A 27,373-nucleotide genomic window follows, 5' to 3' on the forward strand; every position below is an offset into this window, starting at 1 on the left:
CATATGTCTCTCCCCACCCCTTCAAGGTGGGTCTTAATCCCCTTACTAGGGTCCTTTATGAGGGGATAAAGGACAAACAGAAAAAGCCTAGAGAGCTCAGAGAAGTCCCAGAGAAGCTGAGAGAGTATGAAGCCAGAAGCTGAAAAGCAATGACGTGGGAGAGAAGGACCAGCAGATGCTGGCCAAGTGCCTACCCATGTGATGAGGTGTCTGAGATGTGAGCAGCCTTTCTTCAGAGAAGGTACAGTCCCATTGATGCCTTACTTGGGACATTTTCACGGCCTTAGAACTGCATTTTGTAAGCTAATTTGTAAAAGCCAATCCATTTCTGGTATGTTGCATTCCAACAACTTTACCTAAGTAAACATAGGGGTCAACTTTCATTCTTTGGGATTCAGATATCCATTTCTCTCAGCACCATTTATTGAAGAGACTGTTCTGTTCCAGTTGAGTGGACTTGGGAGCCTTGTTAAAAATCAATTGACCATGCAGGCCTTGGTGGCTCAGCAGCAGACTTCTCGCCTGCCATACCAAAGACCTGGGTTTGAGTCCTGGTGCCTGCCCATGCAAAAAAAAAAAAAAAATCAATTGGCCATACATGAGCATCTATTTCTGAACTCTCAATTCCATACAATTGATCAATATAAAGATACACATATTGATCAATTGTATTGAATTGAGAGTTCAGAAATAGATGCTCATATATGGCCAATTGATTTTTTTTTTTTTTTTTTTTTTTTGCATGGGCAGGCACCAGGAATCAAACCCAGGTCTTTGGTATGGCAGGCGAGAGTAGCATGCTGCTTTGACCACTGTAGCTTTACAATATGCTTTAGAGTCAGGAAGCTGGGTCTTCCCACTTCATTCTTCTTTTTCAAGATGTTTTTGGCTAGTCGAGGCCCCTTATCCTTCCAAATAAAATTGATAATTAGCTTTTCAATTTCTGCAAAATAGGCTATTAGAATTTTGATTGGTATTGCATTGAATCTGTAGACTAATTTGTGCAGAATTGACATCTTAGTGACATTTCACCTTCAATGTATGAACACTGAATGTCTTTCCATTTGTTTAGGTCTCCTTTAATTTCTTTTATCTATGTTTTGTAATTTTCTGTGTATGGTTCCTTTACCTCCTTGATTAAGTTTATTCCTAGGTACTTGATCCTTCTAGTTGCTATTGTAAATGAAATTTTTTCTTGATTACTTTCTTGGATAGTTCATTACTAGTGTAGAGAAACACTACTGGTTTTCGCATGTTGATCTAGTATCCCATGACTTTGCTGAATTCAGTAGCTCCAGTAGCTTTGTTGTAGTTTCTCAGGGCTCTCTAAATACATCACATTTATCCACAAATAAGTTTCACTTCTTTCTTTCTGATACCTTTTATTTCTTTTCCTTGCCTAATTGCTCTAGCTAGAACTTCTAGCACAATGCTGCATAACAGTGGTGACAATGATTATACTTGTCTTGCTTCCTGAGGGAAGGCTTTCAACCTCTCATCATTGAGTTCAATGTTAGCTGTGGGTTTTTCATATATGCTCTCTATCGCGTTGAGGAATTTTTCTTCTATTCCTATCTTTTGAGACGTCCTCTGTTTTCAGAAAGAAGGGATGCTGGATTTTGTCAGATGTCTTTTATGCATCAATCAATCATGTGGTTTTCCACTTTCATATGTTAATGTGGTATTTTACATTAATTGATCTCTTTATGTTGAATCACTCTTGCACACCTCAGATAAAACCCACTTGGTCATGGTGTATAATTCTGTTCATGTGCTGTTGGATTCAATTTATAAGTATTTTGTTGAGGATGTTTGCATGCTCATTCATTAGAGATACTAGTTGTAGTTTTCTTGTAGTGTCTTTATTAGGCTTTGGTATTAGTGTGATGTTGGCTTCATAGAATGAGTTAGGTAGTGTTCCCTCTTCTTCAATTTTTTTGGAAGAGTTTGGTAAAATTCACCTGTGAAGCCATCTGGTCCTGGGGTTTTCTTTGTTGGGAGTCATCAGTAAACGACTGATTCATATAGCTGCTTTTTGTATTTCTATTCCATTTCTGACCAACACATTTATCTTCTTTTAAGCATATTTACATTTTATTAGCCTTTTACTATCATCCTCCTTTCTTAGATCACCATGCTATCCATTTTACCTGGAATTTGCTTTTTATTGACTTCATCATTCCTAATGTTCACATCTTCATGAACTATTGCAGTAACTCCCTAACAGGATTTGTTGCTCCCAGACTCTCTCATCTTAAATCCCTTAAATCTTTGCTAATTGTCAGTCATCATTACAGAATATAAGCCTGATCTTCTCACTTCCTGTAATGGTTTGAAGCTGTTATGTAACCAGAAAAGATCTTGCTCATTCATCCATTCCCGTGGGTGTAGACCTATTGTGGGTGGGACCCTTTGATTAAGTTATTGCAATTAAGATGTGACCCACCTCATTCAAGGTGAGTCTTAATGTTCTTACTGGAGTCCTTTATAAGAGGATAAAACATAAGAAAAAAAAGAAAGTCCCAGAGAAGCTCAGAGAGAGAAAAAGCCACAGAAGCACAGAGAGATAGAACTTAAAAGAGTGAAACACCGAGAAGCTGAGAGAGGAAGCTTCTGAATCCAGAACATGGAAGCAACAAAACCCAGGAGTGAAGGACTAGCCATGTTCCCTGCTATCTGACAGAGGAGCCAAGTTTGCCAGTAGCTGGTCTTCAGAGAAGGTATAGACCTGTTGATGCCTTAATTGGGATATTTTCATGGCCTTAGAACTGTAAACCTGTAAGCTCATACACCTCCATTGTTGAAAAACAGTCCATTTCTGGTATATTGCATTTCATCAGCTTTAGCAAACCAAAACCCTCCCTGTTCAAAAATCTTCATTGGCTTTTCATGACTTTGGATAAAACTCTCTTACAAGCAGTGTAGTAGTAAGTAGACATTAAGCATGGGCTCTGGAATCAAATCTGAATTCTAAACTTTGCTTCACAGGCTCTGGGTCTGCACTGAGTTTTTCCACTTACTGGGTGACCAAAGCCAAAGAACTTACAATTTCAGAAGCTATTAATAGTGCTTACTTTAAAGATTCTTAGGTTACGACATACCAAATATATAAAGAGCTTGGGTGCAAAAAACAACCAATAAATATTAGGGGCCCTTCATACCTAGATCCAGTGGCCCTAGGATCTTGGCTCTCTTTAATGAGACATTCCTGACTCACCTCCCTGTCATAATACAAACGCCAAGCTCCTGGAATAGTGTTCATGTCTAAAATACATCCTTTCTTCTCCAGTCAAAATTCTGCCTAATTCAAACATCCTGGAAGTTTTCCCCAGTCTTCAAAGGCAGAAATAATTCATTATCCATCTTTGCCTCTATGGTACTTTGTTCAAACCATGATGACAGCTAATATATTTTCCATGAGCATCTATGTACAATGTTCTCTGTTAAATCTCACAATCATCATATGTGATTGATAACTCATTTTATGAATATGGTAGCCAAGACTCAAAGAAGCCATTTTTTCATGCTATTGAAACTGAGAATATTGGCCAAATTGCAACTAACATTCAGGTTTTCTAACTCCCTCCAAAAGTCTATTATACCAGTCATTCATAAAGAATATTCTGCAGATCATAAACTTTGTGAGCTCAGAAACTAAAAAAAATCAACCATGTCTGTTAAAACTGTTTAGCATCTTCTCCCTGGAGAGTTACAATGAACAACTTATTTAACATTATTCAGTCCAGCCTGACAAAATCCCTTTCCCACCATGGATTAAAGCCAATAGGAAACGCTTTGGGAAATAATGCACCATACCCTACGTTCTAGTTTGCTAGCTGCCAGAATGCAATATACCGGAAAGAGAATGGCTTTTAAAAAGGGGAATTTAATAAGTTTCTAATTTATAGTTCTAAGGCCAAGAAAATGTCCCAATTACAAGTCTATAAAAATGTCCAATCAAAGGCATTCAGGGAAAGATACCTTGGTTCAAGAAGGCTGATGACATTCAAGGTTTCTCTCTAGTGAGAAGGAACATGACAAACAGTCACAATTTCTCTCTCATCTGGAAAGGCACATGGTGAACACAGTTAGGGTTCCTCTCTCATCTGGAAGGGCACATGGTGAACACAGTGTCATCTGCTAGCTTCTTCTCCTGGTTTTCTGGTTTCCTGAAGCTCCCCGGGAGGCATTTCCCTTCTTCATCTCCAAACGTCATTGGCTGGTGGACTCTGCTTCTTGTGGCAATGTCAATCTGCTCTGCTCTCTCTGAATCTCTCATTCTCCAAAATGTTTCCTCTTTTATAGGACTCCAGTAAAATCAAGACCCACCCAAATGGGTGGAGACACATCTTCCCTAATTCATCTTAACAACCACTCTTGATTGGGAGACCTCTCCAGGGAGATGATCTAATTACAGATCCAAACATACAGTATTGAATAGGGATTATTCTGCCATTTTAAGAAATGGGATTTTGATTAAAACATGGCTTTTCAAGGGTACATACATCCTTTCAAACCAGCACACCCTACTTCAGAATAAATATAGATGTGAAGGTTCTTAGAATGCCCACTAAAGAATTTTCCTAATAAGATGAAGTTAGGTTGACAAAGTGATTTGAGTTGTTTTGAAAGATTTAGCCTGCTATTGGAAAGCAAAGAGAATATAAATGAAATAGTTTTATTAGTAAATGAGCATGGGGTTGTTTTACTGACCTGTTGTTTGCCAGGCTATTATGACAAATGCCACCTAATCGATTGATTTAAACAACTGGAATTTTGGGGAGGTTCATGGTCTTGAGGCTAGAAAAAGTCCAAAATCCAGATATTAGTAAGGTTTACTTTCTGTCTGAAGGCTGCAGAATTCTGGGCTGACTACCAGCCATTCATTCTTGGCTTGTCTGCCTCCCTTCACATGGCAATGTCTTCTCCTTTTCCGCTTCTGTGACTTTTCGGTTCTTTTAATAAGGACTCTAATAATTCCAACTAAGGCCCACCCTGCTTAAATTGGGCCATACCTTAATTACAAATAACACCTTCAAAAGGTCCTATTTTCAAGGTTCGAATCCACAGGGACTTTGTATTAAAATTAAGAACATGTATTTGTTGGAGTATGTAATTCAACCTATCACACTTGCCTAGCATTTATCAATATTATTGTAAGGTGGGTTTCTTAAAGATTTGATTTCTCCTAGATAAGTGGTGGTGCAAATACACTAAATTAGGTGTTGAGGGTCTCCAGTTGGAGAACTGTTCTTTTCACCATACTTGTTAGGAAACATGTAATGAAGCTGTTATGCTTTTATCTGGCGGGATGATTTGGGGAAAGACAGGAAAATAATTAAACAAAGTTAGGGCCTGACAATGAGTAATTAATTATAGTCTGTGGCTGTGAAGTAGTAAAGATGATTAAAGAGAATTAATCATTATGGAAATCCGGGATCACATTTATGAAAGTGCCCTGACTTGAATTTGAAAGAGTTTCACTAATAAACCTTACATACAAACAGAAAGTTTCTACATTTTTATTGCTCTCTTTTAGGGCTAAAAATCATTCATACAATCTATGTACACCTTAATGATTCAGTTTAATGAAAACCATAGATGGCCCTAAGTCAAAAACAAATTAATATGCTAAAATATGGAGCAATATAAATACTTCAAAGAAAATTTATAATTCTCAAGTCACTATAAAAAAAGAAAAAAGGCAGTACCAGACTGATGCAGCAAACTTGACTGCTTTCAATTATTACTTTTAAAGTACTGAGAAAATTTAAAAATGAGTATTAACTTTTCAATTGTTTATACAAGTCCACATTTCAATGTTATAACTAATGAAAAATTAAATATATAATATTAAACATTCCTTGTTAAAAATACACCCTGTTCAGAAAATTTAAAACATTGAAAATAAGGAATGTAACCTGAAAGGTAGAAAGGACAGGCATATCAGTGTCCACTCAAGATATTCTCAGCTTCAACATAGCCAGAAACTAAGAAAAGTCACAGATCAAGAAATGTGCCATTTTGAAATCACACTTTGAAATGTTTTTTATCCCACAGCTACAGCCAGGTGATGAAATTTATTGCTATCACCCACTTATCAATGGCAGGAAAACAAACATGGTACCACACAAATACCTTTGAACTGAATGTCTGCCCTCTTTGAGCCCTAGGAACACAGACATTTAAATAATTTTCAGGAAGTGAAACAATCATGCAAATTGCAAATCACCAAGCAAACATTAGACATCCAACTGTATCAGTTAGTATCACTTTAATGATTCTTCGACACTTGTTGAAAGATAGAGACTTCTTAAGTTGCAACAAAGGGGAACGTTTCATTCATTCTCCTAACATTACTGAGGCCCAGCGGCTGGAAAGCTCCTAGGTACCATGAAAGACACAGGCCCTTCTGTGGCTTTATATCACAGAGGAGTAAATAATTCTCTGCAGATACAAGAAAGACAGTAATTGTCACAAACAAGTACAGATAAGGTACCATGAAATTTCAGAAGTTATTATTACTACTTTAGATAGAAATGACTAGAGATTTATTAGAAAGTGGAATATATACTTTGGAAAACACATAGGGAAAAGGGTAAAGAAAATCAGAGGGAAAGACACAGGTATGAGCCAAGTACTTTGAGCAATTAATTCCCTTTCAAGTCAGAGATAAAATATAAATTAGCAAACCCCTCTTATTTGTAATGTGTAAGACTTTAAGAGTTCATTTATTTTATTTATTTTTTTTTTTAAAGGAAAGACAGAGAGAAGGAAGGAAGGATAGAAGGAAGGGAAACATTTTTAAACATTTTCTTGTTTTATTGTATTCTGTTTCTCCGTTTTTGTTACATGGGCTGGGGCCGGGAATCGAACCGAGGTCCTCCGGCATAGCAGGCAAGCACTTTGCCCGCTGAGCCACCGCTGCCCGCCCAAGAGTTCATTTATTTTAATGAGCCTTTGGAAGGGCAGTCTTCTGTATGAAACCGCACATTTGAAATTAGACAATGTAAATGAGGTATACAAAAATAAAAAACTGGCTAGAACTTACGAACAGAAAAAAAGGCAGATATTTTCACAAAACGTTTTCTTTAGGTAAAACACCCAAAATGCTTTCTATACGCCAGGAACTGTAACAGACCCTCGTGTGCATTTTTTTCACCTATTCCATGAAACAGATATTATCATTCTCATTTTAGAGAGAAAAAAACCTAGGTGGAGAGTGAGTAACTTGCTGGTGAGTGCAAAGGGACTTGTGCAATTCTGCACCAAAGGTAGTATGGCTTTTAAACAGACAGAAGCCTCTCTACTTTCCAGAACCAAAAATAAAAGTACAAATTAAAAAGGAACCCATTAGATTCCGCCCTCATTTTTCAATTCAACGAAAAGTTCTCACAAACTAAATTTAACTGCATGCTATGAATGAATAAAGCCCGCGCTCTGCACAGGAATCCCAAGACGGCGCGCGCTGTCCTCGCGACACCCCGGGAAGCGGCTGCGAAGGCCACGGCGCCCTGCTTGGTCCAACTTCACACGGTTTACCCAGGCTCAGAGGCTGGCAGTCTCCGACCCCGAGACAGGTCCACCCGGACAGGACTTTACTTTACCACCACCCACCCCTCACGTCCAGCCGTGGTTTAGGCAGACGAACATCGGAGATTTTAAAGGATAGGTGAGACCCGAAGAGTACGCGACGGTGAGGAGATAGCACCTAAAACCCTCAACAGGAACTCCGCGCCTCCTTTCCCCGCTTCCACCTCCCACTTCCGCTTCCGGGGCGGGGTGAGGAGGTGCCGGAAGTAGCCGTGCACTTCCGGGGCGGTAGCTGTCGCCGCCGCTCCGCCGGGCTTGACAGCGCGCATCCTGGTGCTACGCCCTGATCCCGCGGCCCGCCTGGCCGTCAGGCTCGTCTGTCCCGCCGCGACCCCGGCCTCCCGAGCCGCCCCTTCCCCCATGTCCGGGGCAGGAGTCCTGAAAGCGCAGACCCGCTTGCCGCCGCCCTGCCATGTCCGAGCTGACCTGCGAGCTACTGGAGCTGGTGTGGGGCGCCCGGGGCAGCCCCGGCCTCTCAGACACCATCTTCTGCCGCTGGACGCAAGGTGCCTGCGCGCGGACGGGTGGTAGAGGGTCCCCGAGCCCCGGGCCCTGCGCCGGCCGAGGAGGGGGAGGGGCCCTGCGGCCGCGGAATGACTCCAGGTGCGCCCTCGCCTCAGACCCGGCCCCCGGCGCCCACACACGGCCCCCCGCGCCCACCCCCCACGCCCGGCCCCCGGCGCCCACCCCTCAGGCCCGGCCCCCGGCTCCCACCTCCCAGGAAGTCTGGTCCTGTTGGCCTGTTATCCTTTCGATCTGTATTTGGAATGGAAGTTCAGAGGAAAGTCAAGGTGTCTGATTCCAGAAAACAACCTTGTTCTTCCTTTAAGTTTGTGCTTAGGCGCGGTGCTCCTCTATAAATACAGCGTTGCTTGCGAGTGTGCTCCACTCCCAGTATCCCGGGTTTTGAGGTCGTCCAGTGTGGCCACAGTGACCATAGCGCTTCTGCTGGCCCATGGTACCCAGACTGGACTCCGAGTCATTTAAGACGTCTTATTAATAATGCAAATAATAATGAAGTGAGAAGTGACCATTTATCAAGTTCCTGTGCTAGGCCTTTAAACTAGGCAAGATCTCTAATTCTAAACTTTTGATGTTAAAACGATAGACCCCGGAGCCCTAGGAAAGCTCAGGGTGAGGATAGGTGAGACTAGATAGCAACAGATAATAGCTATTTAAAATTGTTGTCCTTAAAACATTACTTCATATCTGTTCTCAAAGTGGATTTTGGAAATTTTGGCGTAGTAAATCTGAATCTCAATTTTTAAATGTGTACTTTTTAAGAACAATTTAGGGTTTAGGTAGTCTTTTCCCCCTCCCACCTTCTAGAGCTGACAAAATTAGAATTGTGGTGTATTACAGTTAGCTCTTGTTTTACAGAGAGAAATGTGAGTCCTTGAGATTAAGGGATCGGGCTGGAGTGGCAGAGTGGTGGAGCTGGGAGCCAGTTACATGCCTTCCTAAAGCAGCTCTGTTTTCACCATTTTGAGTTTCTAAACCCTATACGTAAATAGTTTAATATTTAATTATGTCAGTTAACTACTATATTCTGATATCTTGGACACCTGCATTTGCAGAAATTTTACAGTTTATTTCCCACTTTGACATTTATACTGGTACTGAACAGTCCTAAGATACACAAAGTTGTGAAGGGTGAGGAAAAATTTTGTTTCCAATTTGTTCAGCCAGCATTTATTATTCACTTTACTACAAATACTCAAGTAGTATTCACCTTCCTTTGTATTTATATGATAGTGCAAATTCAAGGAAAATTCAGAGAAGCAGTTCTAGTAATGATTAAGAACACAGACTTAATCATTGAAATAGGCAGACCTGGGTACCAGGTTCAAGTTACTTATTTGAGCCTCAGTTTCCTTCTTTGTAAAATGTGGACAGTTGTAGTGCCAACCTTATAAGGTTGTCGTGAGGATTAAAGGCCGTGCAAATATATTTAGGCACTTAGAACACTATCTGATATGTAATCAACACTCAGTAAAAATAACTATTCTTCTATTAATTAAAAGTGTTTAAATGTGGACTAAGCTCAGATCCTTCTCAGGCATTGCCCTGAGAATTACAAGAAGTTATTCTCTATTATTTGGTGAGTTAGCGTTATTTTAAATAGAACTTTTATTGGCATCCCAGAGTGCTCAGCCACCTTTTTATGCTAAAATTCCTTAAGATTAGTTCCATTCCATTAATACCACTTCAGAATAAAGACTTTATTTCTTTTATTGCTTCTCAGAGAGTACAGTTATGTTGTGGATATGATCACAGCAAGGAGGGAGGATGGGAGGAGGGGAGAGTCATAAAAGACGACATAAGAAATAATGCGGTCCACATCATTTAAGGCTTCAGGGACCATGGTGAGGACTCTGGCTTTTATGGTAAATGAAATGATGGGGGGAGGGGGCTGTGCGGTCATCGGGAGGCTTGGAGCAAAGGAGAAACATGATCTGACAGCTTTAACAATGTCATTCTGATTTGTTTGAGGCTAGAGGTAGTTGATTAAGGGAAGACGGTAGAGAGATCAGAGGATAGGCAGTTGTCCTGGACGAGGGCATTAGGGGAGATGGGAAAATGTGGTCAGATTGACTATATCCCAGTCACCCAGTCAGACATATACAATAGAAGTCATTTAGCTCTAGTAGAAGTAATTAATCATAGTATATTTGGAAATGTATTTTCTTTTCAATATCAATGATCTAGATCAGAGTTTGGCCAATTTTTCTGTAAAGGGCTGATGAGGAGTATGGTTCCTGTCTCAACTACTCATCTCTGCGCAAGCATCTTAGGTAATACGGGTGTTTCCAAAACTATGTGCAAAAGCAGGCAAGGGCTGTAGTTTCCCTACTCCTCATCCTTGTTATAAACTCTCAAACCATTTTTTTTTTATTTACCATTTTTTTTCTTCTTCTAGGCCTTGAGTTATTTTATTGTTTCACCTAAAGAATGACCATAAAAGGAAAAGCCAAGTTTTATTAGGGGGTGAAATCCTGTAGTTGATTGAAATTCACATTTCAGACTTTTGGTATAGGACAGGTTTTGTTACATAATAAGAAAAAAATTGAGATTCAACAAATTACTTAGGAAAAGCAAGAGATCCGTTAAAATGTGAGTATAAAATCTAATTAGGAATTAAGAATACAGTTGAGTTAATGTTTGAAAGTATGGGTGTTTATTATATGATTTAACATTTTCATGAAGTTAAAAATGATACACTGGTATCATTTATTTTTCTTCTAAAATGTGAATCAGTACTGTGGATCACATCATTTCAAAGATCTTTTTGCAGTAGAAGACTTTTATTTCTCTTACATGTACATTTTCTTTTTCCAACATCTCTCAATCATAATTCACCTAACATCCGATTTTTTTAACTCATAATTTTCAAATATATATGACTTAAAGTTACTTTCTTGGTGCTTTGAATTATGTTTTTTTATTCAAAGACTTCAGTGGATCATCATATCTTACATTTGTAATTATGCTTTACTGTTTTGAAAAATCTTTTTAACCCTTCAACAACCCTGCGACCTCACAAAAATGTAGTTACCCTCATTTTTTGTAGATGAGGAAATTAAGGCTCAGTTCAGATACTTGTCTCAGCCAAGATCATTTAACTTTAATGGTTAGAACAAGTCTTTTTTGTGGCTTTCTGTTTGCATAGAAGGCTAAAATTATAGACATGGTAGTTTGTTGAACTAGTTTGAACAGTGTGTATTTTCATAAGAAGATAGGAGACTGGAAAATTGCAAAGAGGTTCTTGGCTCAGGTTTAAATTAGTTATGAGTTTAAAATGATGAAAGAGACTTTTCTGTACTCTGTTCTACTGTGGAACATGATACAAAGCCCTACAAAGTTAGGTTCACCATAATTTCAGATCATATCAGGGAAAAAACAGCAGTTTTTGAGATTAGTTAATTATTTTAAAACTAGGAGATAACTTTAGTAGGAGAACATTTGACAAGGAAAATAACTCCATTTCCTAAGAAAGTCAAACTCATATGAAATGAAAGGAGAAGCCTTTTATTTCTATACCAAAACATTTTCCTGTTTTGGTATAGAAAACATAATAACCATTTAGCTGGTTTTCTTTCATTTTAGACTCTGATAGTCTCTGTATGTTATCATTTACACACTCTAAATGTATACAGGAATTAAATGGAATTTGGCATAAAACGCATCTGCCTATAATTCTCTCCATGGAGTTTTAATATCAAAAGTACTCAAGTAACTTACTGCAATCAAGTTGTAAGTATAAGCCCCACCCATGGATCTTGAAATTGCGTATTATTAGAATTTTTTTTTAAAATTTCCCTCTAGCCTAATACACCTCTAATTTAAAAAGGGATATCTATATAATGTGTAAGAATAACCTCCAGGATACCCTCTCGACTCTGTTTGAAATCTCTCAGCCACTGACACTTTATTTTGTCTCATTTCGCTTTTCCCCCTTTTGGGCAAGAAGATTTTCTCAATCCCTTGATGCTGAGTCCCAGCTCATTCTAGGATTTCTGTCCCACATTGCCAGGAAGGTTTACACCCCTGGGAGATATTAGTAGAATTTTTAAGGAAGGCAAGAATTCACTCCTAATTCACATTTATTATACATACTTAAAGTTTTGCAGAGCCTAATTTTACCTCTTTACCTGGGTACAATGCTGGGGTGCTTTCCTTACTTGCAGAAGAAGAACTAGCCCCTTGACTTCGCTTCTCTCTCTTCCTCAGAAGGACCTCAGTTTTTGTGTCTTAACAGGGCACTCTTAGTTCCCACTTGTCCTGAACAGATTTATCCTGCTCACCTTACCTGTTTCCAATTCTCCATTTATCCCATGATTACCTTACTTGCACTCACAGGCTGCTGTGTATTGCTGCAGAAATTGTGGCCTTCATCAATATAAATTTAGGAATTAATTTTAGCTGGTTTTTAGTGCTTCTTTTAGTTCTTTTTTCCTGGTCACCTTTTTTTATGTTTTTCAGATTAGCATTTCCTCACTTCTCTGCCCTGTCTCTGTCCTTTCACTCTCAATAAGTAATGTCTCCTTGGTCTTCACTTCCTTTGTGCCATATTTAACTTAGACGTCTGGTTTACCCCTTTTCCTAGGCCAGTGGTTCTCAAGTTATTTTGAACTCTTAAAGATTTTGAGGACTTCAATTTATAAAAAATAGTAAAATTTAATGATACTGGTGGCATTGTTTTACAAAATTTTCAAATTTTTGAAAATTTCTTTAATGTTTGGCTTGTTAGAAGACTTATCAATCTGTTACAATCAATATGTTGTTTTGGTTGAAGTGTATTGAAAATTCAGCCTCACAGAAATGTAATTGGAAAAGGCTAGGAGTATTGTAACAGTCTTTTTAGAAAATTGTGGATATTCTTTGATGCCACCCCAAATTTCATGAGTGGTAGTTTATTAAAGATTAGTTGCAAAATGGAATCTGAAGCCACATCGGTCAATTTTTTGTACTCTCTTACATTAAAATCTTTTATTGGTTTGTCTTGTACTTTGAAAGGATCTTTTACCCATGAGTGAGTGTGTAACAGCATGCACTGGTCATTTGGAAAATGTCAATTCAGTGATTTATGCAGAACTTCCAAAGGTTAACATGTTCTATTATGTAATATCAAAAGTCAATTTTAGTACTAACACCACTGATTATATCAGAAAAGTTTAAGTATTGAGAAGTTTTCCGCAATTCTGATTATTGCTTGAATCTTAGGGCAAAAATACAGTTACTTATTTTCCTTGAAGTGCCAAGCCCACTCCATTTTTTTCTGAGAAAATCTCTGCCAAGGACCCAAGTGTGAATAATCATAATTTGGCTATAGTTCCTCAAAGTAAAAACTGTGCTCCGTAAAAAGCAGCTAGATCACCTTGCAGTTCCAACAGTTATACATGCACTTTTTTTTGAGACAGCTATCTGCCCTCATACTTCAGTATGCTTTGTGGGTAGTTCCTGTGTAGATACACAAGATATTAAAAAGACATGCATTTGAGGCCCAAGATTTCATAAAGTTAGTCATTTTTCCTGTGACGGTAAGAGCAATTGTAACTTAAAATTCTGGGTGTGTGTGTGTGTGTTCTTGTTTGCAAGCTGCTGGAATGCTACATACCAGAAACGGAACGGCTTTTCAAAACGCAATTTAATAAGTTGGACGTTTACAATTCTAAGACTGTTAAAATGTCCAAATTAAACAAGGCTTTAGAAATGTCCAATCTAAGGCATCTAGGGGAAGATACCTTGGTTCAAGGAGGCTGATGTAGTTCCGGGTTTCTCTCTCAACTGGAAAGATACCTGATGAAGATGGTGATGTCTGCTAGCTTTCTCTTTAGGTTTCTTGTTTCATGAAGCTCCCCCACAGGTGTTTTCCTGCTTCATCCCAAAAGTTCTCTGCTTCATTGGCTCTCATTGCTCTTGGAGCTCTCCAGCTTTTCCCAAAATGTTTCCTCTTAAAAGATTTACATAAACTAATCAAGTCCCACCTGGAATGGGTGGAATCACATCTCCCTCTAATCAAATGTTAATACCCACTACCAGGCATATCACATCCCCGTGGAGATAATGTAATCAAGTGCTGACTAGGGATTAGAAGAAATAGCTGTCTCACAAGATGGATCAGAATTAAAACATGGCTTTTCTAGGGCACGTAATCCTTTCAAGCCGGCACAGTGTATGTATGAACATAGTAGCAACAGCCAGTACAGTTTGAAGTCACAACTATAAATGATGATGAGTATTGTTTGATGTCACTGCTTTGATTTGTGCTGAGACACAAACAGTTTTACCACCATTGCTTTTATATTGTCATTGTGAATGTCAACACAGTGAGAAGGGAAAATGATGTCTTGTATTTTTATGGAAATGATTTTAACCTCTATGGCACCCACTAAAAGGGTCTCTAGGACTTCAGGGGCCTGAGGACCACTTTTTTGAGAACGTCCGTCTTTGTCCAGGCCCATCACTATCACACCATCCTTTCTTGGCTCTCTTTGAACTTGGAGTGCTTATATATCCTCCTTCCTATAACATTTTTCTTTGTTTAAATCATGTCTTTCTGCCTAAAAAATAATTTATTATTTATCCAACTACCTTTCAAGCTATCATCCTTTTTCCCTTCTGCCAAACTTGTTGAACAAATAGTTTGCATTTGCTATTTCTCCTTCTATTCTGAAACAAACCTTGGCACACTTTAAAAGTTTGGCGACCCTCCTCTGCATTCTAAATTTCTCTTTTTAATATTTTCAGTAAAAACACTTAGTCCAGTATTTCTGTGTTTGCTCAGCATTTGTAATTATTGACTCTTCTTCCTGATTTTTCCTTTGTTTTTTTCTCTACTTTTCTATTCTTTGTCAATCTCCTTTGCTGACTCAGCCTCTGCCCATTTTTTTAATATGCCCTAACTTCATTATCTTTTTTCTACATGTTCTCAATCACTTTAACTGTCGTGCTTAGATGATAATTCTTAAATTTCTGTCTCTATTTGTACCTCCACCCTGAGATCCAGATCCTAATTCTGACTTCTAAACATAGCCAGATGGTTAGCTCACATTTTTTAAAATGAACTCATTACTCCGCCGCCCCCCCCCGCCCTCCAAGTTTCAACAAATGTTTATTGGTCATTTACTATACAACATTCTCAGAAAGCAGTGGTGAATAGAATTCGGCAAGATACCTGTATGGAATGCATACATTAAACAAGTAAATAACTAATAATGTAATTACAAATTCTTCTCAGTTCTAGCTGTGCTGGGGGATGCTAGGAGAGACCTACTTGGATATGTCTGTCAGGAAACTCTCTTGAGTTTTGAAGAATGGGAAAGATTTAGTCAAATGTGAAGTAGGGGAAAGGGCATTTCATGCAGAAGGGGTAGCAAGCATCAAGCTTCCAGGAAAGACCTTGGGGTGTTGTACGGTCCCAAGGTCACTGTAGGTAGGGAAGGTAAGAGTGACCTGAGGGAAGGTTGGATTGATTGGGGTGAGTGAGCCAGATCACCTAGTGCTTTAGGCCATGGAAAGGAATTTGGGTTTTATTCTGATTGCAGTGAGAAGCCATGAAAATGTTGTAAGCAGGCTGTGACAACATTTGATTTCCATTTACAAAATATTCCTCTGGCACCCCTATGTTGAATATGGTGGATGGAGGTGGGGGATTGGCGGCGTATCAGGGAGTAAAAGAGAGATCTGGTCAGAAACTCTGAGCAGTGTCTTAGGGGAGAGATGGTGACGGTTTGAACTAGAGGTAGACAACATGGAAGAGAAATATTTGGAGCTTGAACCAAGAGGACCTTGACTTAGGGGGATGCCTAAAAAGCAAGTGATAGTTTTTCAGAGAAAGAGCTATTAAGTATTTCCAGAAGAGGGAACAACATACACAAAGGATAAGAGAAAATAAATGGGATATTTGAGTACTTGAGAGCAGAGATGCAGGGAGATGCCATAACATAGGGGAGCACACCAAGGATGTTAGGCTTTGTTCCTGTCTGGAGGTCTGATCTGGGTTGTGTTTGGGAATTATCTGATACAGTTACCCACAGAAAATTTCTGGTGTGAAAAGAATGTAGATCCTAAAGCCCAAGACCTCTGGGAAACATTAGCATTTAAAAGAAGTTGATCAAGTACACTGAGAATAAATGGACAAGAAAAACTAGGGACCAGTGAACCCAAGTGACAAAAGTTTTCAGAAGTAGTTGTCAGTATTTCAGTATTCTCTGAGACCTGAGGAATGGTCTGTGATCTTGCTGAGAATAAATTGGAGGCTGTCATAGGTTGAAGACCGGACTATTGTGGGTTGAGGGAGTTGAGAGATAATAAAATTGAAACGTGTACATAGACAACTATTAAAACAGTTGGGTTTTGAGAGGAAAGGAATGAGAGCGTGATGTTTGGAGTGTTTGGTAGAATCTTAGGAGTTTTTTGTTTTTGTGTTTGTTTTAAATGTGAGATACATGTTTAAATGCTCTTTGGAAGGGAGAGAAGAGAAAAGGTCTCTTTAGTGTTTATCTCCATTGCTATCACCTAGTGTCTCAAGCTAGAAACTTCAACGATAGCTCTACTTTCTTAGCAACAGGCTTTACCCTATACACCTACTCATCAAATTTTTTTCAAGTAATTGATACATAACTTTATTTTGTGTATGCTTTTGTTTAAAGATAACTTATTTAATGTATATTGTTGATTCATCACCATTGAACTCAAGTCAACAGCACTGTAATTCATGCCTAAACAAAGTTTATCTAACACACATACTTTCTCCATAAGCACATCATAGCCTTCTTGCACTTAGAAACACTAGATATTACTTCAGCAATATACTTGGGATCATTTTAAAAAGCAAAATGACCAAGAAAAAGCACAAAAATATTAAAAACATGGCACTAAATATACCACAACAAGGGTACTGGTTTACAGTTTGAAAACTGAAACAAAAAGGTGGAGCATGGTATTGTTAGACCATTGTTAGGAATGTGCCTGTTGGGTAAATCAGATTTTTCGTCGCTCTGCACATGTCCTCAAATTACCATGAAAGCACTGTGAGTATTGATTTTACAAATAAAGAATATGCAAATAATGAGATTAAGTATATTTCATTCTCCCTTTCCTGAAAACATGGGATACACACAGGTGTGCACATGTGCGCACACACACAGATATCCTGTCTTTCTTCACTCACTTTCCCATATATTCCATTTGTAGATATTTATTAAGCATTTGCTATTTTTAAGTGATGCAAATGCATCTGGAATATAGCAGTAAGCAAATCAAATTTTAATTTTACCTCAGAAATATCATTTGAATCTACAGTAGTTTCTGTAGAACTGTTAAAACAATCTCTTCCCCATTCTGGTCTTTGAAAGAGTCATGTTTCTACTTTCCTAAAAGACCTTTTCCAGCTGACATTATTAACTTCATGTCAGCGTCCTGTCCTCCCATTTTTCTCCTTCCCCATCCTGACTCAATATATACATCACTTCAGCTACATTCAGTTTCTGTTTCCCTCTGATCCCTAAATTTGGCCTGTTCTTATAAAACTTTTCTCCTTAGGTATTTTCTTTACTTGAATGTCATTCTCCCTTCCGTGACTCCCTCACAAGTTCCTATTCAAGAACAACCTCAAAGTCACCTGTTGACTTAACTCAGGCTGAGTCATTTATTTCAGTATCCACAACCTTCTCTTTGACTTCTGCAACAATGTTTGTTCATTCTTTTGTTTTAGTGATTTTTTGTTTCTGTCTTTTTTTCACCAGAACTGTTAGCTCTTTCATCCCGGGGACTGTGGTCCTTGCACATGCATCCTAAATGCTTGGTATGGTTTCTGGGTTCCTTGAATGCTTGTGGAATGAATGACTAAATTGTAACCATTAATGGAACATTATAGATTCCTAGCATGTTGGGATTAGAAGCGGTCATTTTAAAAAGGAATAACACTGAGGCTTAGTTGGGTGAAATGATTTACCCAAGGTTCCTTCTTCTGCCTTCTGGCTCAGCACTGTTTGCAGCAGGCCTCCTTTACCAGGAGCTTAGACTAAGATAAAACCATATAAGCACATTCACTGTCAAGAATGCCATTTTACTTTTAGCTTATAGAATGTGACTCAAAGATTGAAGTGATGAAAAGATACTGTATGGAAAGGCTCCTAAACTTCTGCGTGAATTCAATAGAATTCTTACAGCAAGCTAAATTCTTATAGCAAGTTAAATTACTTAACCATCTGTGCCCTTTTACTACAGTCGAGTTCACACTTCATCCTCTTAGAGAGGTCCCTAGGTGCAAAATTGTGATGTGTTTGAGCAGGGCAGTTTAGGTTCCTTAGTTTTTTTCCAAGGGTCCTCAGTCCCCTCCTGAAAGTTAAGAACCACTGTACCTTACTGACCTCAGATATTTTGCTATTGTGATAAGTGAACTTTCTTAAAGTACATTAACATTTCTTTAGCTGTTACGTGGATTATACTTTTTAATTTTTGCTATTTGCTTTCATTTTTAGGGTTTGTGTTTAGTGAATCCGAGGGATCTGCATTAGAACAGTTTGAAGGTGGCCCCTGTGCTGTTATTGCACCTGTACAGGTAACATAGACTACTTTACCAGCTCCTTAGAGGGAGAAGTTTAAACTTTCATACCTTCCATTTTGTTTCCTAATGTCTGTACTGTATATAACATAATCATGAAACATGATCAGTTAATGTTTAACTTTTTCTCATGTAAATGGCTATAAATAGCCAAAATAAGAATGTATCTCTGTTTTAAAGGAAAAACAATAGCCAGGCTTTCAGAAAATTAGGATTTGCTGATCATGACACCTTTTCTGTAATACAGAAATCCTAATGAGTAATAACATTTTTATAATAGATAGGTACACTATAGTAATTGCACTGTTTTCATTTTTCTGTGAAATGATTTTCCTTAAAAGTTGAAGATGAATTACTTATAATTATAATCATAGCTTACTTCTTAAATTTTAAATTTGGCAGCGTACTCTTTTAGGCTATAGCTCTGGCCTTTCTAAATAAAATTAGTAGGTAGTCAAACCTAAAAGAAATTTCAAACATAAAAAGTTTTTTTCTTTGCACAAAATATAGGCTTTTTTGAATGTGTTTAATTTTTTAAATCTTATGCTACATTGTTTGAATTTCAAAGTCTGATTTGCTTTAAAACCAACAAACGAATTTTCAGTTTACTGTAATACTTACTTACAATGTGAACATCAGTGTATCTTCAGTACTGTTATAAAAGCAGTTGGAATTTATTGTTTATGTTATAATCAGCATGTTTTGAATAAATATATTTAATATGATATTTGTTATTTATTGGAAATTTAAAATGCATTTCTGAACTGCTGACTGCAAAAGAAATTTGTCTCAAACCTTACGTAGCATAAATTTTATATTATTAAATTGAAAATGTGTATTTCTCTGAAGGAAAAAAAAATCCTCTAGTAGAGTTCAAAATACGTTCTTTATAGCTCATTTTATTTCTTTAAAAAGTAAAGTTTTTTTTGCATTAGTAAAATTATTAAAAAATTAAGAAAATTTGAATAAATTTGAACCTTGCCTCTGAGTTATTGAAATATAAAGAATGATTTTGAACCAAAATTGGTAATTAGATCTAGTTATACTAAGTAGCTGAGGCAGATATTAGTTGCTAACATGAGCCTTATTATCTGAATCCGAAGATAGGTTATTTAAACACTGCCTCTTTGTTCAGTAACAATGCCCTAGATTTTCACTGAAAGTCTGTAAGGGTAGTTTAAAGTATACCACAAAATTTTGCTGTCTTATAAATTCAGTGTATTTCAAAAATGGTACTTACTTTTGCATGTGGGGCCCTTATGTAACAAGGGATCGTTGTAATGTTCAAAATCCTATCGTTAGGTATCTTTGAGGTAGTAATTTAGTTTAATAGGCACATAAATTTTAAATCAATGGAAGACTTTTGTTTATATTAATATTTCAATCAATCTACATCATTAAGAGTAATGAGAAATGAGTAAGTTCAGATTTAAAAATTTTTTAAAACTAGAAAATTAGAATGTGATGGTATTGCTGGAAGAATAGATAATAATGAAAGTGAAAAGATAATGCAGAAGTAGGCCTTATTATATATTAGAATTTACCAGTAATTTATCATATCATGCTAAAGGAAGAATTACAAATCAATGGTGAGATTAAATGAAGTTTAATAAATGCCATTGGTATGACTAGCAGTTTGAAGGGGAAGAAATGACTTTAGATCATCTCATACAGTATACCAAATGCATTCTTTTTTGGGGGGAGGTGCATGGTCCAGGAATCAACCCCAGTTCTCCCACATAAAAGGTGAGCATTCAACCACTGAACCACCCGGGCACCCTCAAATACATTCTTGATAGTGTATTTAGCCATACAAAAAGTAAAAGATCTTTCAATGCTCTGAAGAGAAGAGATGACTGCCTAGCTCAGAAAAATATTTGCCATGAATATTAGTGATAAAGGGATGTTGTCTTTCTTAATACAAATAACTTGTACAAACGGGTTAGAAAAGCACCGGAAGCCAGGTTTTAAATGGGAAGTGGGCATGAGCATGTAATCCTAGCTGCAGAATGATGCTGGACAGCATGGCGTTGATTGTTCATCCTCAGTGGGTACCCAAGAAAGTAAAAGCAAACCATAAACAGATTCTGTTTCTTACTTTTGCTAATCTTTAAACATCAAATTAGAATGGTTAGTACACACAAGGGTGGGCTGACGCTGGCCCACTCCCACTGCTGTGTAGCACAAATCTGTATTTTAATTTGGAGGGGGGAAATTATTCATTATATTGGAATCATAGTAATGCAGATGCTTTAATGCAATAATTGTACTTCTGTGAATCTTTCCTAAGTAAATAATCCTGAATATGGAAAAGGTTACATGCAAGAAGAAGCTCATATATTTATAGAAGTAAAACAAATGCGTGGAACCTGAATGTACAATAATAAAGTTTAAGTCAATTTTGATAAATAGCTTTTAGACAATTAGTGATTAAGGAGACCGTTATGAATTCTGTGGGAAAATAGGAAAAAACAATCAAATAACCATTATGATTTAATAATAAAGAAATTATAGACACGTATGAAATAAAGCCTGGAAGGAAATATATCAGTGCTGACACTGGTTGCATTAGTGGAAATAATAGGTGTCCTTACCTCAGTTTTCAAAAATTTTGTAATGTATTTATAGTACTCATTTTACGTTTATTGTCATTTTTGGGAAAAATCAGAAGCACTTGATTTTATTTGTAAACTTAATTTCTATTTGAGTACTATAGACGGTTAATTTCTTATAACAATACTTTGAGTGGATTGCTTCTAAGTTGTTAGTTACTATGCTAAGTGCATACATAGGTAATTTCATATAATCCTCGCTGCAGCCTTTTAAAGTGTGTCTATTATTTCTAATTAGTGAAATAGTAGAACCAGGGTTCAAACCTAGGTCTGTCTGACCAGAAGCAGTCCCATTAATCTGTGCACAGATACTTTTCAAACATATGTAAGAATCACAAGGGTAACCTCTTTTTCTTGGAGTTGTCCCTTAGCACTTCAGATTCAATAGATGGAGCTGAAGAACGTGCATTTTAAACTGACCTGTTATGTGCTTGGGATGCAATCCCACTTGAACTTCATTCTGAGGAGGAAGCACTGTACTGCACTCAACTGCCCTCGGTCAAATCCCCAACGTAGCAGTTCATGTGGTTAAGAAAAGGTTAAAATTCATATTTTTTAATTCTTTAAAATCTTACAGCCTTTTAAGATAAGCCAGGAAGTTATAATAAAGTGATGGCTCCTAAGTTGGTATTCTTGCGTTACAGATTGGAGCTCATAGAGCACTTTAGTATTTGGGTTTCTTTTCCCTCAAGGAATCTGAGAGAAATGTAGACTTTTTCCTGTTCTGTAGGCCTACACTCTGAATGGAGCAATAAGTTTCTCTAATCAGTTCTTCTGTTTGTCAGAAAATATGTATTGTGAAAGATGCAGCTTTTATGAATCTAGAAACAAGTTTGCAGTAATCAATTCTGAGTAAGTTTATAGTAATGTATAAAAGCTGTGCATAGGTATTGTATATTGCAAAGGGAAACAGTTTATTGGAAGGAATATACAAATTAGCTTTCTCCCATTTTAAAATAAAAGAATGATATGAAGTGGAGTGTTTATAATATGTTCTAATAATTATTGTTTTCATCATTGTATAAAGGCATTTCTTTTGAAGAAGCTCCTGTTTTCTTCTGAGAAGTCTTCTTGGAGGGATTGCTCAGGTATAGTAGCTATCTGTTAAAAACTTTTTTATTATTACTATTATTTTTTTTTTACATGGGCAGGTACCGGGAATCGAACCTGCCTGCTGAGCCACCATGGCCCACCCTTAAAAAGTTTTATTCTGTGATGTATTTTAAAGATTATGTATGCGACATTCATAAGCAATAGTTTAATTGAAGTTATCCATCTTAAAAAGTAAATTATCTGTTCGGTAGCTCTTTGTTAAAATGTACTTTGAATATTGTTGTTTTCTGTGTGTATATGTGTTATATTTCACAATAAAAATGTTAAACTATCAGTGGTATATTTTTTCTGAGGTTCATATAAAAAATGTTTCATTAAGTTTGTGAACAGTGACTCCAAATTTTAAAGTAAATATTTTCAAATGTGGTTTTCTTAACTGAGAGACACTTGACAAGATAATATAACTAAGGGAAAAGCCTTTGACTTTTTGTCAAAATATGGTGCATTTCCCTGAACAGTTAGAAGTTTGCCTACCATAAAAAATAATCATTTTATATACAGTTCTTTTTTGTCTTATTTATTTCTGATCAAGAACCTAGCATTATCTTTGTATTCTTGTATCTTTTAGTATAATGTCTTACACAATGCAAACTATACTGCAAATAATTCTGAATTAAATTGCAAATGGAGCTGTCCCAGCCTCTGCAATATGATTAGATTAGGGAGCTATTTGGTGCTGCGTGGTAATAATGAACGTTTGCATTCCGCTCGACAGTTTACAAAGATCTTTCCTTCACTTACACAATTTCATGTGAACTTCACAATAACTTCTGGAAGCAGGTAGGATTTTGTTACCATCCCAGTTTTATATATAAGCACATAACAATTTCCATTCCAAACCATGTCCATAGAATCTGTTAATGATTTTGAATTTAAGGGTTAAGATATCACTCACTGTCATGAACCTTTATTAATAAATAGCTGAAAATGCAAAATTAGTTTTAGTGGAGAAGAAACTATTCAGGAGGTATTATTAACATGAACTTTTAAAATTGTAATAGTTCTTGTATAGCTATATGTTCACTTTCAAAGTAAATTTGTAAAGGATTGTTATAGATACTGTGGAGATTATAAAGTGAAAGGCACAGTTTTATGGCCTTTAAAGAACTTTTAATCTGTTAGCAAAGACAAAAACCTCCTTGTAGCATAAAATTTTCTATAGGATGTGTACAGATCTTATTCACTTTATTTTAACCTTAACTGTACTGCTTGTAATGGGAAGGGTGGGCGAGATTCAGGAAGAGGTGATCTGGGTGTTTGTGCTATTTTCTATAAAATTCTAGTGCACAAGTCACTGTAAAACGGCGTCCCTGGCTTCTGTATTATGCTATGTAAACCACTCTAGTCTCTGCTAATGGAATGGATTGTGGTGATGTGTGTGCTGGTGGCATTTTATCTCATCATCTTCACCCTGTGGGACAGATCAGAGCCTAAGGTCTCCCAGATCAGAGACCTTAGGCTCATTCCCAAATGGGAAAAAACATGGAGAACCTGCATTGGGCTTAGTTTTGCGGTCAAGTAAACATCATGGAACAAATGCTGTGTTTATCAGCCTCAGGTCATTCCAGTGGCATATTTGTTCTCATAATGTTTAATTTGGCATTTTTCAGGATTCTTTTTCTAGTTGATGGGAATGTTGTAATAGTGGTGCTTTTTAACTCTTGAGCACGTTGTTTCTCTAAACTATAATTTAGACTCTGTTATTTATGGATTTTTTTCCTCCACTAAAAATGCTTTATTTCATCATTAATACAGGGTTTTTTGTTCCAAAGAAAACTACTGTAACTTATACTTTGGTTATTTTTAGAGGAAGAGCAGAAGGAACTCCTTTGTCATACCTTGTGTGATATTTTAGAGAATGCTTGTTGTGACAACTCTGGGTCCTACTGCTTGGTGTCTTGGATAAGAGAAAAGACTACCAAGGAAACGGCTCGTAATTTGGAAGATCCTGCAGAGTCCAGTTGCCAAGTGGAACATTCTTGTAAGATAAATTTTTTTCTCCTGAAGTAAGGGCTTCTATGTTTGTCTTAATAAAACTATTGAAAGTTTTGAAGGAAAACAGGTTCTTAATTTTCATAACATGTTTTTTAAATTTAATTCACATAGCTTAGTATTTTTTAATTCCCTTATCTTGTGTTTGATTACTAGAGGATATCACATTTGTTTATTTTTGCTTCCAGTTGAAAAATTAATGTCCTAGTTAATTTCTGCTTGATAACAGTCTCTTTTGAGCTTTAAAACTCTCATTTGGAAAGTTTAAACAGCACATTTCTATATAATTTACTTTTAGATGCTTTAATGGCTTTCTTTGGTGTTGGAAGAAAAGAATTTTTTTATTTGGCATCAGAACATTTCTTATTCTTTTAGTTCCTTCCAAGAGCAAAGATGGGGACATTTTTCTTCATTTTACATTCTTAGGATTATGTTTTTTGTCACCCAAACTTTTAGACATCGTTACTGTATATAAATTATATTAAGGTATTTGTAATTATGAGTTTTAATTATGCCTTCATTTAAGATTTTTATACCTTGATAGAGGATTTTCTGTTTAAAATAAACAGCTATTCTTAAAAATCTTATGTTCTGTTTTTTTTTGTCTTTGATAATTCTTATGTAATTGACTAGTTAATTTTTACTACATTAATTTACTTCTTTATGGACTAGTAAAATAGAGACTTATGGTGGTATAAATCTAGTTAAAATAGTTGCTTTTTATTTTTCTTTGTAAGGAATTATCTTGCTGTAAATTATTTTTGATGGTTGATAGTCCCAAGTGTTTGTATTGAATAAGTGACTTACTCCACCTATGTTTGATTTAGTCAGTTATCATCTCAAGGGAACTGTTTTTACGGAAATTAGATAGCTGGTTTCTGGGAAGTGAATTTGGCTGCCTGTTGCCTTCCATGTAGGATTGCCTATGGGGCTCTCTTGCCTCCCCCGGTGGAATTTCTGTGATGTCCCTGACTTCTCTGCGCTCCCTTTACTAAGGGAGCTCAGCTGCTCTGCACTTGGCAGATGCTCAGAGTAGAACATTTAAAACTTAAGCAGTTGAATAGCATTTCCTTTTCAGGTCTTTCAAACATAACCTTTCTGAAAGAACAACATATCTTTCAGAAAGAAAAAAAATACATATCTTTTGAGTTGATAATAACACTTGAAGAAAATGAGTAGAAAGGACGATAGTCATAAGTGTCCCTAAGATTGGCTTTTAAATATTTTCCAGGTTTTACTGGGTTGATGTAAATGAACTATATCCATAATTTCATTTAGGATATAAAAATTCTGAGAGAGGAATAGTTGAACTCTCTTAAAAGGTATATTAAAGAATATGTGCTTAAAACCAGTCTGTATATAAATATGTGAGAAAAGAAGATTTTTTTTTGTAACAGTTTTGTTTAATATCTCAGCAGTATATTTTGTTTAGTATAGTACTTACTATAGAATTTAATGTACGTTTCTGTACTGGTATGGTTAAATTGTTCTCATTCAGGGAGCCTCGCAATGCCTTCCTTAACTTTGGATTTTAGTAACTAGTTCAGATGGACTTATTATGTTGCATTTCCCTCCGAAAAACATTTCAGTAATTTTCCAGTTTATTTCATGTCTAGTTTTAAAAATTGACATGAAATAAAACTATTTTAAATGTATTTTAATACTGTATATATTTGAGAAATTTTAATAACTGAAAATTTGAGAATTTACATTAGATCTGACAATGAACTGACTGCTAAAATTTATTTTCCTAAAACAATCTGTTCTACCTGTTCTTTCTTTTATTCCCAGCTACATTACTTTTCTTGTGTTTTCTGCCATCCATGCCTGCTAAGCTTTATATTTTGCCTGCCTTTTTTCTCTAAATTACTTACTATCTTTATGCCAGTTTTCATAGTGTATGCCCAGTAAAATTATTGGAATAATCAAGCACTGCAGAGCAGTTAGAGTAATTTGGAAAAGGTTAGGTAGAACTTTAATTTTATCCTGAATTTTTAGCTGTGAAGTGTTTTCTCCTCTCAGTAATATTACATTCTGTTCAGATATTACTTTCATGGCTTTTGTGGTGTGTATGGTTTTCGCTTGTTGGTAATGCACACTTGTTTGCAGGAATGAATACTCAGGTTCAATTTCAGTTTGTTTCCCATATAATTCAAATGATTACTTAAATTAGTTCATTTAGACTTATAACGATTTTAAAAAGAAATTTAAAACATTAAATTAAAATGAGGCTTTGAAGAGCTAACATCATGTGACATTTTAAATTATAAATAAAAAGTTGTAATTTTGAATTTACGATGTATTCATTTCTTTAATATCTTGTGAGAATCTATTTTTAAGAGTACTAAAATTGTCTTTTTATATAAAATTTATGTGAACTTGTTTATTTTGATAATTTAGAGAAAAGCATTTTGATTTATAAGAGTGTCTGGGCTCAAATATCCACTGCTGATTATCACTGTGTGATGCTTCTCTGAATCTCCACTTCCTCCTCTGTGAAATGGGGTTGACTGGTTTGTTTTAAGGATGAAATGAGGCAAGACCTGTAGAGCAGGTAAAGAAGGGCCTGGTACTGAGTGAAGGACTCAGTAAACATCACCTTTGATTAAAATGCTTTCTTTGATTTCCTTTGATTCTTTTATGTATTATTGTACTGGGTTCATGTGAATAGTCTAAATGAATTACTGAAAACTTCTCAAAAGCTATATGAATAAATAAGGAAACAAACTTAAAGCAGTCCTTGAACCTGTGTAGTTACAAAATGCTATGCCTTTTTATATATATTTGTTTAATAACTAAGCATTAAACCTAAAGATTTAATATGCAAGTGGATAAAGATTATCTATGATGATTTTACTTTCATCTATAAATTGAAAGATTATTTTGAAGTGCAGGACACATTGGAATCATGTGTGAAGCACTCTGCCAATAATTTCTTATATTGTATAAGCTATCCTAGCAAACTGAGCTGATAAGAACTGTTTTTATTTAA

At 36.4% G+C, this 27,373-nt stretch overlaps 1 protein-coding gene across 5 annotated transcripts in view; it reads left to right on the forward strand.

The window, feature by feature from the left end:
- The first annotated feature begins 7,798 nt into the window (after window positions 1-7,798).
- MINDY3 (MINDY lysine 48 deubiquitinase 3) overlaps window positions 7,799-27,373 on the forward strand; it is a 110,893-nt gene continuing 91,318 nt past the window's right edge. For 2 of the 5 annotated variants that reach the window (XR_013173037.1, XM_077155042.1), the window contains exons 1-4: window positions 7,799-8,099; window positions 18,582-18,661; window positions 22,304-22,364; window positions 24,197-24,370. Coding sequence is in view for 2 of the 5 variants with exons in the window: in XM_077155042.1 (XP_077011157.1) it covers window positions 8,006-8,099; window positions 18,582-18,661; window positions 22,304-22,364; window positions 24,197-24,370 (409 nt within the window). In the remaining 3 variants the exon portion in view is untranslated. Of the gene's footprint in view, window positions 8,100-8,172; window positions 8,197-18,581; window positions 18,662-22,303; window positions 22,365-24,196; window positions 24,371-27,373 lie in introns of those variants that run through there. The other 3 variants (XM_077155056.1, XM_077155063.1, XM_077155071.1) reach the window with 3 other exon arrangements.

Source organism: Tamandua tetradactyla, chromosome 1 (genome assembly GCF_023851605.1).
Source record: "Tamandua tetradactyla isolate mTamTet1 chromosome 1, mTamTet1.pri, whole genome shotgun sequence".
NCBI classification, from domain to species: domain Eukaryota; kingdom Metazoa; phylum Chordata; class Mammalia; order Pilosa; family Myrmecophagidae; genus Tamandua; species Tamandua tetradactyla.